The 15,886-nt window shown below is 38.0% G+C and overlaps 2 protein-coding genes across 2 annotated transcripts in view; one reads left to right on the top strand and one right to left on the bottom strand.

Annotated features, from left to right (window-relative positions):
• Nucleotides 1-2,079, top strand: part of LOC132149285 (guanine nucleotide-binding protein subunit alpha-13-like) — a 19,817-nt gene extending 17,738 nt beyond the window's left edge. Inside the window, exon 4 of the mRNA XM_059558403.1 lies at nt 1-2,079. This exon is cut by the window's left edge and continues 1,081 nt beyond it. The gene's annotated coding sequence lies outside the window, so the exon portion shown is untranslated.
• Nucleotides 2,080-3,865: 1,786 nt separating this feature from the next.
• On the bottom strand, nt 3,866-14,230 carry LOC132149282 (monocarboxylate transporter 7-like). Its single transcript, XM_059558398.1, has 6 exons — nt 13,822-14,230; nt 11,778-12,032; nt 10,265-10,408; nt 7,112-7,240; nt 5,754-6,629; nt 3,866-5,067 (listed from the first exon to the last, which is right to left on the bottom strand). Exons 2-6 carry the CDS (start codon nt 12,013-12,015, stop codon nt 4,820-4,822), a joined length of 1,635 nt encoding a protein of 544 aa, XP_059414381.1. The 5' UTR covers nt 12,016-12,032; nt 13,822-14,230; the 3' UTR covers nt 3,866-4,819.
• Nucleotides 14,231-15,886: the final 1,656 nt, after the last annotated feature.

Below are 15,886 nucleotides of genomic sequence, written 5' to 3'. Positions count from 1 at the left end.
TTAGAATCCAGTTGTTTATATATATATATATATATATATATATATATATATATATATATATATATATATATATATATATATATATATATAGAGATCTATGAATATATTTACCGATAAATTTTTAAAGTTATGTTTCATTTTTGTATAATTTTCCTCTGCTGATGGATAACGCTCACAATTCATGCCACTTGATAAACTGAACTTATACTGTGGTTAGCCACGCTAGGCGAGCTGATAGATGCAGTAATCATACAGCATAAACTCAGGGCTGAATGTAGACCACTTAAGCGTAGTTGTTCGCCTTCAGGAATATCCACTAATTGTAGCTCTCCATCTGTAGCAGGAAATCACATTTCCTTGCTGGCCTGCAGACGACATCTTCCGTTCTGCCCTAGCTAAAGTCTGGAAGAACTTTTTCATCCATCAGGGAACGAAAAATGCTCTCTTGTTAATTTATTTGCTTTCTGTTCAGTTTTTGTTTCTCGGTCCACAACCAAATCTAAACTGGCTTCTCGGTCAGACCCTGCTAACAAAAGCGTCTGTATTCACAAGTGCCACGTGTTTAAGGTACCAATAATTAGAACAAACTTCCTGAAAAGGGATAGATCTTATATGAACCTCTTTCCATCAACAGTTGTGTATAGCTAGTTTGTATAGTGCCATGTCCGTCCTGAATACTGTTGTAGTAAGTATTTTATGTAAATAGTCTATCCCTCACTCTCCTCACTCTTTTCTAACAGATATGTAACCTACAGTTTTTTGCCACTGTGCACCCATAAATCCAGAGATACTGACTCACTGCCTGCATTTGGCCCCATTCAGGGCTGCTCTCGTAGCTCTTTTGACTCTGGTGCGTCTCAGCTGAATGGTGCCTGTGTATGCATTCAGATAGCTGCAGCTACGCTTGGCGGTAGAGGACTCTTTGTCTGGTGTCGAATTCTGCCTTACACCCCTGGCTGAAGTCCCAGGAGGCTTGTGAAAAGCAAGTATTACATCTTCACTATCCACTGACAGTGTCCTGTGTCTTCTAGTGCCATTCACTGGCCCCAGTGCCAGGTAACCGGGCATTGCTGAGCTTCTCATATTAGTATACAATATTAATGAATAGTATCCATTTTAATACTTCACTGTACAAATGCAAACCGTTCCAAGCAAAAAATTATTTGAGTGGTTTTCAGCATCTTTTGAGGGTGCTGAAAAACGGAGTATCGACCTCTAGTATTTGCTGCCTAGTTCTAGCATGTCGAGTCTTAAAACGTTGTATTATCTGCCTTTGAGCTTAGAGACCTTAATAAAGCAAGTGTTACGTACTTGCCAAAACCCAAAGGAATCCCTGAGGACCTTTACAAGGTCACGACATCCTTCATCTGGGAGCCCTGAGGGCAAACCCAAGTGCTTGTGCAAATGATGTCGCTGTGTGGTGTAGTCGTGACACATCTGTAGGTGTGACCGGTGCAGCTGCCGTCACACACAACATGCACACTGCCTCAGTGCCTCCATTGGAGAGCACTGGTTTGTCATCTTTAGAGTGCTCCTAATGGTTGACGTGTTTAAAGGAAGGGCAATGCTGCAGATAGATACACTACTTGAGCTGTGTTCCTCCTCTGTACACTGCTGAGGCGTGTGAGAGAGACATCATTTAGAGGCAGTTCTATGATGTCCTTCATTAGCCATTCATGTTCATTTTCATTTTTTTTTCACTATCCTAGCAAGAATGATTGAGGATGGTGTTTAAACAAACAAGTCTTTCTCACTGTATTTTTATCCAAAACTTGATTCTGATCAGAGATGGCTGATTTGTGTTTTTGGTTTTGCCCTGATAATCAAATTTGATTGATGATAATTATGTAAGAATAATGCCTGCCACTTAAAATAATTCCTAGTGCCTCCAGATTGATGCCTCAGACATTTCTGGTCCTTTTTTTTATTTGGTTTAATGTGGATGCTTTTGAGTCCTCATATCAGTATAATTCATACTAAAGACTTCAAGACTCCTGTGTTCAGTAAAGAATATAGACCTGCTTTCATTGTACAGTCTTCATTATTCATCATTGACCCAATAAAATCATTTTACAAAAACTGTCATTTAGATCATTTTTTAATTCAGAATATCTGTAAGCAATTCCGCATCTTGTTTTAATTTCTACAAAAAAAATAAAAAATAAAGAACGAGTCAGCGAAAGTGCAATTCCACATTGTGAACACTAAGCTGTAGTGTTGCGCCAAATTTATCCAGGGTTTCAGTGAGCTTTACTTTTTCTCATTTACATAAACTAAAATATAAAAATTTTTAAAGTGATACATTATGCATTTTTTATTATTTTAACCTTATGGGTGTTAAAAATAACGGTGAAAAAACAGGTTGTTGTGATGTTTGCCATGTATCTCATGCATATTGTCAACCAGGAATCTGCTCAATAATTTAGATGACAAAACATTCAAATAAACTGTTCTTAAAATATATATAGATTTGATATAAATTAAGCTTGATTTATATTAAATCTAACATTTTCTTTAAGGAACAGTGTGAGAAATTGATATAATTACAATTTATGTCATCTTGATTCAGCAAAACATCAATGTGCACACTAATGGATTTTCAGTGTTAGTCTAAACAAGGCAAGGCATTCCAAATAACTTCACAGGGTGAGCTTACTGTTACTGCAGCTGCATGTGCTGTGCTTATCTTCTGCAGAGGGTGACTAACTGATGCAACAGCAACATGACTCAGCGTTTTGTAAATTGTCTTGTGATTGCTTCATTTAAACACTACAATAGGATTTACTTATGTGGTGTTCCCCAGTGAAGATCAGTCTGTGAAGTATCAAATAAATATCTGTGACTCGGTTATTTAAAAATCATTGCTTTTATTCTACAATGAGCATGTTCTTGCATTGCAATATTCAGAAGTGCAGGATCTCACTGGCAGAAATAAGCATTACATTAAAAAAATTAAATAAAAGATGCACAAAATGTGTCTTCTCATCAAAAGTACTACAAACCTAAATAAACAGTATTTAAATACATGTATGACAAATTAAAAGAGTTTACAGAACAATAAGAGGTACATAAGATTTCAAGTCATTAGGTAAGTGCTTTAATGGGATTTACCTACAGACTCTTCTGTGCAGTACATTGTGCTGGAATACATTTCATTCTTTTTTCATTTTATCCAGTGCTCATAACTAATTTCTCTCCATCAAATTATCCATTCTGTCATTCATGTAGTGAATTACACATAAAAAAAATACTACAGTCAAGTTGCTCATTCAGTGTATTATGTTTTCAAGGCCGGTTCTCACAGAACACGTTTTATTGCGCTACTTTTCACGGACCACTTTTACCATTGCCGCACATTAATAAAAAAACAAAGTTAAAGCGACTGTATATAGTTTTGTATATGCTCCCTGCAGTTAAGTCAGTGGAAATATATCAGTCAATATAGCAGTGGATACCTGTACACCTGCATTTGTTGCAGCCGTAAAGCAATCCACCCTTTCTGCAGAATTTCGTACCCGCTCGTCAAACTGGCAGACTCCCAGAACAGACGAGTGGGAAAGAAAAGTCATTCACCGCCGTAGAAGTCAGTGTACCATCAGAATGATCTTGAAGCTGGTATTTCAAGGTTTAAAAAAACGTACATACAGTTGTTTTTAAAGAAGTTTTACGCATCTGGAGACAATTTAACAGAATTTCAACTTTTTACGTGTTTCAAGACTCGTGGTTTATGCATTAATTTCAATTTGTCTATGCCAAATCTCGCCATTTTTTAAATATATTTTTTGCATTCTACAGTGCTGCTGTTTTTACATAAACGTGCGATAGACAGGACGACTTAAAGAAGTACTTGGAAACACTGCGTCTGTTGCTATGTGAATGGCCCCTTTTAGCTTCCTGTCTGAAGTCACAAGCTCTGCATAATTCCACAGAATTCTTTGACAAGGCACAGATGGTGCACTCCAAATTACAGCGATAAAATTACATTCTATAGCCATTATTTTTCATGAGAAAGTCTTGAATGTGTTTCTAGGCAGCCTACATTTCTGAGCAGAAATTGAGAGGACAGAAGCCTTTGACGTCTGGTCAGCGTTACTCATCCCTCATTCAACATGTTCTGACTGATGATGGAAGACCAAGTGGTCCAAGTCCTGCATTATCATCAGAGCTACATTAACATCTGAGCTGAGATGTTGCCATCTTTCCATTTACAATAGCAAAACTAGTTCAATAATAAACCATTGAACACAGACCCGTTATCTGTAGGCAAACGAATGACGTATAACCCTGAAACTCTAGACAGCTCTGTACCTGTCTCACCTTCATCTCTGAACTAGGCTTATGCAACCTAATGTGATATACATACGCATCATGGCCTCACTCGAAGCAGCAAAACAGCCTGAGGTTGCATCTTTTAGACATTAAAGCCAGAACTAAAAGTGGTGTGATGGTTGGACAACATAATTATGAAATAATTAACACTTTGGTAAATGAGAGGTATAGAATTGAATGGCTAATAGGATTAACTCTTGTCCTGTCTAAAAGTGTGTCTGTCTGTGGAGGAGACTAGTACGTGGTACACAATATGACAGGAAAGGAACCTCAAAACTCTTGTTTCCTTTCAATAAATAATGACACAAGGAATGTAAACACGTTTTGGGGATTTTGATTGGGTGGTCAGCAAAAGTGCAATGAAAAAAACTCTTCTGTAATTGCCTTAAAGAATATTTTACCCTGTTGGCACAGGGTTTGTGTATGTTAGCCTTTGGGATGATCATTCAAGTGGAGGATAAGAGTGTTTACTCTTGAGGTGAGGCGGTTTTCATACTGGCCAAGGTTTACTCTTTGCAGGACCGTTGTCAATCTCCATGTCCATTTCTACAAAGTCATAATCACTACCCTGTGAGCTGGAATCTCTGTCTGTTGTTTGCTGGTCATTTCTCCTCCTCCAAAGGCAAAGGCCGGATTTGGCTGGACGCACCAGCCCAAGAAACAGAGCACCGACTCCCATCCCAGCCGCGCAGGAGTAAAAGGCTGATCCGTAATTGTCAGTCATGTCTACCAGAAAACCTGAAACAAAACACAAGATGACATTTATAAATGTGTGTGGGAGGCAAATTTATAGGTTCATAACTAGATTCTCTTCATTTACCGGAGGAAGTATGAATGGTTTGCAAGTGTGTTTCAAATTGGGGTGAAACATTTGAACAAAAACAAAAAGATTTAGTGGTATCTAAGTAAACATGGACTTAAGATAATAATGAAATGTATTTAACTTGATATATATATTGATATTAATCATATATATGATTAATTTAATATTTTATTTCATTTATGGTATATGTAGAACTGACCATGAAATGGAAAAAAAAAGTGTCTTGGGCTTAAATCGACCGGACAAACAAACTAAACACACCTGAACTGAGGAACCTATTCAAATCAGTAACCACAGAAACAAACAGGCAGGGATCAGAGGAAGACCGAGCCCATTAACAGACTAGAAGGCTAACTAAACACATGAAAACAGATCAAAAACAAGATCTACCAAGGTGCACCAGGTACATTCACCAAATTTAGATAATATTTCTAAAAGCTGAAAATGAAAATATATAGCTGCCTAAATGGGACCCTCGCATCATACTTGAATTTCTTTTGAAAAACACCTGTTCTAGCCAGTTGTCAGATTACTATGCATTTGTTAAGGTGTTCAGAGTGGCTCATAACTAAAGTGGTTAGTTTACAGAGGCTGTTTTTACCTCCTAAAGGTGGACCGGCCAGTCCTGCAAAGCTCTGGATACAGGCATAGACGCCAACAGCCGATGACATTCTCTGAATGCCGATCACGTCATCTTCAGCCAGCATTGGGATGTGACTGGAGGCAACGGTGCCCAGCAGAAAGCCATAGAAACAGGAGCAGGACATGAGCCCCCAGAACTCAGTGACAAAAGTGAAGATGACCAGCACTGGACACAGCAGCACCGTGCAAATCAGCAGAATGTAGATTTTGCGGATGGGCCTGCGATTGAGGACCCAACCCATGGACAGACGACCTAGAATCTCAGCCACGGCCATGGCCGAGAGCATGTAGGTGGCACTGTCACGTGACACTCCTCGGCTCACGCTTAGCTCGATGACGTAGAGCTGTGGAGCAAAGAAGCCCAGTGTGGCGAACAGGCCAAACAGTGCGTAGCAGTTGAAACTGGCGTCTCTGAGCACAGAGAAGTCCAACAACTTGGGCCTAGAGGCGCTCGAGTCTTCTCGTTCCTGTTTGAGTGGGGTCTCAGGCAGCAATCGATGCTTGTTTTCTTCTTCCTCCTTTTCTTTAAGTGCTTTTTTCTCTGCAGAGTTCTCTTCTGTAGATTCCTGGCCATCGGACAGGTTGATCTGTGAAGAGGTGACGGATTGGACCCCTGAATCCACAGAGCCTAAAGAGGTACGGGTGAGTTCATTCTCCTGGTCATATTTGGATTCCGGTTCTTTAAGGGGGGATGTGGAACCGTCTGGGGCAGCGGGTTTGGGTTTAATGACTATTGGCTTTAGCAGAGCCCCACAGATGATAATTGAGGCCTGCATAACCCCAATCACGATCAAGCAGTTCCGCCAGCCCATATGCTCCTTCAGTGCATTCATAGCTGCAACGTGAATTCAAATGAAATTAATTACAGAAAGACCAGGTTTTCAATATGTCTGAAAAAAATTTGGCTTCCTGTGAAAAATAAGTATTTTATGACTATGCAAATATATTTGACTTCCAAATGGACTTTTATCATGTTATGTACATGCTAAGCTAATACTTTATGTAAGATTCAAAACAAGTCTGCCAGTGCGTTTAAAGGGCCAGTTTACCCAAAAATTAATAACCTATCATTATTTGTTCATCCTCATGTTGTTCCAAACCTGTATGACTGTCTATAGTCTGTGGAACTCAAAAGAAGATATTTTAAAAATGTTTTTGTTCATACAATGAAAGTCAGTGGGTTCCAGTATGGTCTTGAAGAGACACAGATCGAACCTAATATCATGTTTTGTGTTATGCAAAAGAATGAATGACATGAGGGTGAGGAAATGTGTGAACTTTCCAGAGGACTATATTGCACAACTCTGGCGATCATACCTGGAGCAAGTGCTAGCAGGGAGAAGCATTCTCCTGTGGAGGCTATGGATGTGATGAGGGAACGGCGCTTGCTGAAGTACTGCGACAGGATGGTAACTGTAGGCAGGAAGGTAAGGCAGTAACCCAGGCCTGTAAATAAATAGCAAAGAGGGTGATGACAGCCACTGGTCCCTTCAACACAAGGGGCTCAGGTCAGTCTAAGGGGGCCGTGCTCAAAGAATGCCAAGAACCAGGCCGCTCTCTTCCGTAGCACAAACTGGACAAAGTGCTGAAAGAAAACTGTATTTAAAAGAGACAAAAAAGAGACAAGGAGAAACAAAGATTGGCAAGGTTAGGATCAACTAATGATGGTGGGGAGTAAGTGTTTTGATATTTGGGGAAAGCTAGCAGTGAAATCTTTTGAGAAATCTGAAAATCAAAATAATTATGTGGTCACATTAAGTGTCAATTCTAATCTGAGGAAATTAAGAGCATTTAAATATATATATATATATACAACCCGAATTCCGGAAAAGTTGGGACGTTTTTTAAATTTTAATAAAATGAAAACTAAAAGACTTTCAAATCACATGAGCCATTATTTTATTCACAATAGAACATAGATAACATAGCAAATGTTTAAACTGAGAAAGTTTACAATTTTATGCACAAAATGAGCTCATTTCAATTTTGATTTCTGCTACAGGTCTCAAAATAGTTGGGACGGGGCATGTTTACCATGGTGTAGCATCTCCTTTTCTTTTCAAAACAGTTTGAAGACGTCTGGGCATTGAGGCTATGAGTTGCTGGAGTTTTGCTGTTGGAATTTGGTCCCATTCTTGCCTTATATAGATTTCCAGCTGCTGAAGAGTTCGTGGTCGTCTTTGACGTATTTTTCGTTTAATGATGCGCCAAATGTTCTCTATAGGTGAAAGATCTGGACTGCAGGCAGGCCAGGTTAGCACCCGGACTCTTCTACGACGAAGCCATGCTGTTGTTATAGCTGCAGTATGTGGTTTTGCATTGTCCTGCTGAAATAAACAAGGCCTTCCCTGAAATAGACGTTGTTTGGAGGGAAGCATATGTTGCTCTAAAACCTTTATATACCTTTCAGCATTCACAGAGCCTTCCAAAACATGCAAGCTGCCCATACCGTATGCACTTATGCACCCCCATACCATCAGAGATGCTGGCTTTTGAACTGAACGCTGATAACATGCTGGAAGGTCTCCCTCCTCTTTAGCCCGGAGGACACGGCGTCCGTGATTTCCAACAAGAATGTCAAATTTGGACTCGTCTGATCATAAAACACTATTCCACTTTGAAATAGTCCATTTTAAATGAGCCTTGGCCCACAGGACACGACGGCGCTTCTGGACCATGTTCACATATGGCTTCCTTTTTGCATGATAGAGCTTTGGTTGGCATCTGCTGATGGCACGGCGGATTGTGTTTACCGACAGTGGTTTCTGAAAGTATTCCTGGGCCCATTTAGTAATGTCATTGACACAATCATGCCGATGAGTGATGCAGTGTCGTCTGAGAGCCCGAAGACCACGGGCATCCAATAAAGGTCTCCGGCCTTGTCCCTTACGCACAGAGATTTCTCCAGTTTCTCTGAATCTTTTGATGATGTTATGCACTGTAGATGATGAGATTTGCAAAGCCTTTGCAATTTGACGTTGAGGAACATTGTTTTTAAAGTTTTCCACAATTTTTTTACGCAGTCTTTCACAGATTGGAGAGCCTCTGCCCATCTTTACTTCTGAGAGACTCTGCTTCTCTAAGACAAAGCTTTTATAGCTAATCATGTTACAGACCTGATATCAATTAACTTAATTAATCACTAGATGTTCTCCCAGCTGAATCTTTTCAAAACTGCTTGCTTTTTTAGCCATTTGTTGCCCCAGTGCCAACTTTTTTGAGACCTGTAGCAGGCATTAAATTTTAAATGAGCTAATTAAGTGGATAAAAGTGTAAAATTTCTCAGTTTAAACATTTGCTACGTTATCTATGTTCTATTGTGAATAAAATATTGGCTCATGTGATTTGAAATTCCTTTGGTTTTCATTTTATTAAAATTTAAAAAACGTCCCAACTTTTCCGGAATTCGGGTTGTATATATATATATATAATCATATGTGGACTGGATGGCTTGAGTGTGAATAATTATTAAATAAGAATTCAAACATATAAATAAAAATAAACAAATAAAAATCTTCAAACATATAGTCTTATATTAGGGTATTTAAAATATGCATTGTGAGATATATTTAAATGAACTGGTGTCTCATACAGGTGACAGCTTTCTTAAAAGTAAATTTGAAATATGCCACGTTCACTTTTGGATAATGTGTTTGTATCCCGCAACTGTATGTCAACACATGAAAACACTCATCCTGTTAAATAGGGGTGTGTGTTTCTAAAAAAAAATACTCATACCTGTACATAATGAGACATGACAGAAATGACTATTATTTTCATGACAGAAAATACACTACCGATCATAAGTTTGAGCTTGGTAAGACTCATGCTTACCAAAGCTGCATTTATTTGATCAAAAATACTGTAAAAGGGCAGTATTGCGAAATATTATTACACATTAAAATAACTCTCTTCTATTTCGATATATTTTAAAATGTAATTTGTTTCTGTGATTTCAAAGCTGAATTTTCAGCATCATTACTCCAGTCTTCAGTGTCACATGATCTTCAGAAGTCATTCTGAAATGCTGATTTGCTACTCAAAAAACATTTCTTATTACTATCAAGGTTTAAAACAGCTGAGCTTCTTAATAGTTTTGTTTGCATTTTTGGGATTCTTTGATGAATAGAACGTTCAAAAGATCAGCATTTATTCTAAATATAACTTTAACCAGGCAGACTCTAAACGTTAACTAACAGTTTTAAACAAAAAGAAAGAAATTGTTACTTTACAAAGGCTATGTTTGAAAAATCTCTTTAGTCTCTTCTTTAATATAAAAATTCAACATTAATTAGTTTTCACAATATCATGCCATGCCACCCTGAGGAAAAATGTGCACTTTCAACAAAAAAAATGCAATATTAAAGTACTGAATAAATTCAGCAGTCATTTACCTTACATACTTTGTTATAGGATAGTACAGGACAAAACATGTCTCACAATTATAACTCACACTCAAGCTGGATTTACCTGCAATGATTCCCATGGTAATGTACATCTCAGTGATGGAGTTGGTGAGGGCTGTTGTGATTGTACCCAGGCTGATCAGCAGACCACCAAGCATGACAACAGGCTGATAGCCAAAGCGGTTACTCATCACCATGGAAAGAGGTGCTGTGGGAAAGATGGTGTCAATCATAAACACTTAACACACAATAACAGCTGTGTTGTATTTGCAGTCTTACAGCTTAAATTCAATTACAAACACAGTAAATCTATGCACCCCGTTTGACTCTGTAAAGCTGCTTTGACAACCAGTCAAAAAAAGTGCTATACAGAAAAAAGTGCTATACAAATAAAGGTGACTTGACTTCCTTTTCAAAACTGTCTTAAACTATCTATTAATGGTGGATCCATTTTTGTAGCAAAGGCATGAAGACAGTATCACTAGCAAGTTTTGCTTTGTGTAATCACTTTCTATCTGAGCCATTTGAGTGAATGCCTCGGTTTGAACAAGAATGACCCTTTGAAGCCCTCTCAGCTGGAAAAAATGTGAATCCATTCATTGAGTCATGTAATGGTGGGGCTGCTTTATCACTGGGCAAAGTGTGTGAGTCTACAGTCAGCTGTCCTTACACAGCACTTTAACACATTTACTAAACAGGGCATTGTTTGCTCTCAGCACAAATGCCAGTATGAAGAGATGAGCTTGGAAGACAGGATCAGTTTGACAGATTCACTCAGCAGGAACTCAATATCTTTTGTGTGTATGTGTGTGTGTGCATCATTTAAAGAGATAGTTGACCCAAAAATTACAATTCTGTCATCTCCCACCAATATTTCATTTATAAACCTATTTTCGTCTCTGAAGCATAAAATTTAAAAATTATTTTGAAGAATGTTGGTAACCAAACAGTTTTGGTTTCCACTAAGTTCGACTGAATGGACAGAAAAGACATTTCTCAAAATATCCTCTTTTGGAACTATATGAGGGTGAGAAAATAATGGCAAAAATTTAACTTTTAGGTCAACTATCCCCTTAAGGCTTGAGAGAATTACAGGGAAATTACAGATTTGATGACACAGCTTGTTTCTCAATTTTACACTTTGTACCTGCCCTGCATTTTGGGATATTCCAGGGCTTTTTATAATGACCTATTTTCCATCAACTTGCCTGGACTAAAATTGAGCTGTGTGTTCGGTGTAGCTTGTGAAAAAAGTACAATAAATTATTGCAGTACAATAAAACCAGCATTGATGATAACAAAAAAAAAAAAGTATACAATGGCTTGTACAGATCTCTTTATGATCGTAAAAGCAAAAGCTAGTAATGAAAAATTGATTTAGGTTTGAAAAACTGGAGTAACCTGAAAAAGCATTCACCAGAAAACAATCATGAATCCTTCTGCAATATCATACACTGAGGTTTTTTTTTATTATTATTATTTTTTTTTTTTGTGTGTAAACACTATTTGTATTGTGTAAACACTGAGGTACACCTAGTACTTTTGTATTGTATCTTTAAACGTCTAGACTGAATTACCTGTGAAGGCCATAACAAAGACACAGATGGAGACAACCCAAGACACTCTGCTGTTGGTTTCATTAAAGTCTGTCATAAGGTCCTGGAGGAAGATCCCAAAAATCTTGATGATGCCATAGGTAAAAACTTCCACGAAGAAGAAGGCGGCAGCCACCATCCAGCCCCAGCCTCCATCAGGCACCTCATCGTACACATTGGGGCTTGTGAAGCCCTTCAGGGCAGACATTATTCCTGTCATGATGGACACTGACGTTTCTGTAAATGCAAGCAAAGTTATAGTACAGAAAGTTTTAGGTATGATGTCATTTTTACACCGGCTTTGATGTTGTGCTTTTGTCAACTCAACAGCGGGCTGTGTTTGAAAGCAGCTCATGTCTTTAATCTGCTCTGTCTGCTGGATTGTTTTACTTTTAAGGTACTACAAATCAATGCATAAAACATTTGTTAGCTAACCACTGTTAGGATATTAGAGAAAAATGAGAGTGCCAAAGCCAAGCACCACTTGGCTTTGGCACCACAAGCACCACACAGGGGCATTTCCTCTGCGTAGGCAAGGGAGGCAGTGTCTCCTCAAAATATTACAAAATATAATATAAAAAAAGAGTATAAATCACTAGTTTTTGTAACAAATATATCCATATTTCAAACGTAATAAACACTTTTTTCTCACTTCTGCTATCTGTCATATGTGGAAGCCGTTCCCGCGGATGTCGTAGTACGTTGTAGTAGTACGTGTTGCATGATTTGTGACGAACACGGAGAGGAGAAAACAAAACACCGGTCACAAATTAGAAGTACAAACTGAGGATTTGCGAAGAAAAATGTTGGAGGATTTCAATTAGTGATCGACCGATATATCGGCATATATATCGGATATATCGCATTTTTCTGCTTGGCCGATGTGTTCCAGATGGGACTTTTATTTTGACGGTGTTGAGAGCGGCAGCCAAGAAGAGACTGGTACTTTACTAAAGTAAGGAAACTTTGCTTCCTTTGCTCATGTAAACAAACTCACAAGACTAGCATATCTCAGAGGCGCGATCGCTGCGCATATTACGTGCTGCGTCATCCGCTGTAACGGCTTCTACGTATGACAGATAACGGAAGTGAGAGAAAAGTGTTTAGTATTACATTTGAAATATGGATATTTTCTTACAAAAACACATGTATTCAATACACAAGGCCTTTTTTCACCCCCCAGAGCAGTGTGAGGCATGTTTATTATGAATGCGCGCATTTTATTTGATGACTTGTAGACTGTTCAGCTGCAAACACCTGCTGACTGCAATGATAAGAGCTTGGAATAGCCAGGACAATTTTAATATAACTCCCACTGGATTCGTCTGAAAGAAGAAAGTCATATAAACCTAGGATACGTCGAGGGTAAGTAAAACACAAACTAATTTTCATTTTTGGATGAACTAACCCTTTTAAAAGACCCCCTAAAGCGTGCTGTGAGTTGAGGGGGGGGGGGGGGGGGGTTAATTGAGAATGAATGGGGGGAAATCACTTGAGAGAAGGAAATGCCTACATCGTGATATGATTGGATCTGACTGGTTATGTTTGGCTGTAATTGGTTTATTTATTTATTTATTTATAAAATACCCTATCACGACCTGGAGTTTATATTTCTGAAGTGTTGACATATCACAGCACTGATTTAGAAAAAAAAAAAAATATATATATATATATATATATATATATATATATACACACACACACACAGTAGTGGTATAGTAGTAATGGTGTATATAGCAATGGTATTGTCTTTAGACTAATACATTTCTCAAGACGTGGATGGTTTTAACTATCAAGACAACTATAGGCACTGTATTATTATTAGACGCAGTACAGCAGGACTATGACGTCCAGCATCTCAACCTCTCTGCATGATTCGCATGCCCCGTCACAAAATGTTTAACCTTTTTAAAAATAAATGAAAACTATAACCTTTACGCCTAACGTTATATCTTCAAAAGACAAACGTGTCAGTCACCGGTGCCGCACATGTAATATAGCTCGAGTATGAATCGTTTTAACTTACCGAAACGTTGAAGAAACTGGGAGAACTCGGGTATTTGAAAGAAAATAAAAACCAGTAACTTAGAGCTAACGTTAGCTGGCTTCTTAGTTGATGTGTTAACTGGAGAACATCATTCCTGTTTGGAGCATCCGCAGTTACTTCTGAGGAGAGCACGAGGGATGACTGTTAGTTGGGAAATGACCCTGTTCAAATATATCGCTTTCTATTTATGTTTGACTACATTAACAATTTATAAATACTAATATTATAACTAGACTAACTGTTATCTGCCAGCTCTCTGTCTCGGTTTCCTCTCACTGAAGCTTGGCAGATTTTATACCGGCTGAAGCCGGTATTCAAGCGCGGGCGCGACAGCTGTCTGCTGGTGTAGTGAAGATCGGGAACGCGCACTGCACTTCCCGGTGGTGAGCCGGCTGGATGCGCTCAAATCTCACCTGTCTGTTTACACAGAAAAAAAAACATCCCTTGACAAGACCTCTGGAGTTTATGTGTGTGAAGAGTCAACATATCACAGCACTGAATTAGACGATTTGTTATTTAACCGCGACAACACTTCTGTGTTCTGTGAAATACACGCATTTCATAAATATTCTAGTTATTAATAAAATAGCAATTTTATGAACAAAGACGTTTGTGAGGATCAGAAGAGGACTGCGCGTGCCCGTAGTGAGTGACTAGCTATTCTAAACTAAAGGCACAGGCACGGGCGCGTGCACATGAAGCAGGATGGGAGCCTACTGGGTAAAACAGGTTTATTCCAGTTCTGACTTCTGTCTGTACGAGGCGAGCTAGCTCATAAAGATTAAATTATCAGCCTGCGTTTAATGGCACCTTGTAAATAAAGAGGGAAAGGTCAACAATTAATAACAGCTTTCAAAGAAATTCTTTAAACAAAACCTTTAAGTTTTTGATATTTTGTTGTTATTTTTTTATTGCCGGCTGTGACGTCACTCGCGGACTAGAACAGCAGGAAACTTGTAGCGCACTAGCGGTATGATGCAAAGGTTGTTTTCCTGATTCATGAACAAACCCACACAACTATTTCCGCATTTAAAACAAGCTATTATGGCTACTGCTGTTGCGAAACCATAAAAGAGACTGATAACTTACGAAACATTAGTGCGTTATATATATATATATATATATATATATATATATATATATATATATATATATATATATATATATATATATTGCTTTAGTTGAGAGATAAAAAAGTACACACAGTGTGGTTTTATTTTACGTTTTGCATCTAATTTAATCATATTTTTAATCATATAAATGTATATTATCAGCACAACAGTTTAAGTAAACAGTTAATAGAATAATTAAAAAATTCTAAGTCACATTTTTGCTTCAACTCCACAAATTTGAATAAAACCTGATAGTTATGTTCTCTACCATGATTTGAAAAATGATCCAAAGTGCATCTGCTTCAATAGAAGAGAATCTGACCATCAGTACAAATTATTCACTTGATAAATCTCACAAATTTAATCAGTAGATTTGATTAGCTTCCTAGAAATAGTGGAGAATCTGAAATATGTCTTTCTCATTTTATATTATAATTTTTATTTTATTTTTAAAATGCTCACAATTTCTCTTCGCCAGTGGTCAGATTACGCATTTATCTTTCTAGATGGCCTTACAGAGGACCTGTCATTTAAAGTGAGAGATAAGTAACCAGCTAACTGTTACCAAACAATGCATCGTTGTCTTTCATAAGTACTAGATGAAGAGTGCTTGTGTTGCAATCAGCACACAAAACAAAGCAGCACTGCTTATGTCTGGTTTCTTAGCTACAGTTGTCATAGATTAATAGAGTGCAGAACAGTGAATACAATGAGTACTGGACCTTCATCACATTCAGAAGCCTCCCCAAGGACCCGCAGAACAATATCAGCCCACTGGTGTAATTAATGTTTTTGTGACAACCACATGCAATCAAGCATAATTTACTACCAGTTAAGTTGATTTGTCCAACAATCAGACATGCCATCAGACTGACTTGTTTTTCATCCAAACATTTCATATGTTAAATATCCAAATATTTATTGCATACTCA

The sequence above is a fragment of the Carassius carassius genome, chromosome 9 (assembly GCF_963082965.1).
Source record: "Carassius carassius chromosome 9, fCarCar2.1, whole genome shotgun sequence".
Lineage (NCBI taxonomy): Eukaryota > Metazoa > Chordata > Actinopteri > Cypriniformes > Cyprinidae > Carassius > Carassius carassius.
This window is presented reverse-complemented; position numbering and strand designations above follow the sequence as displayed.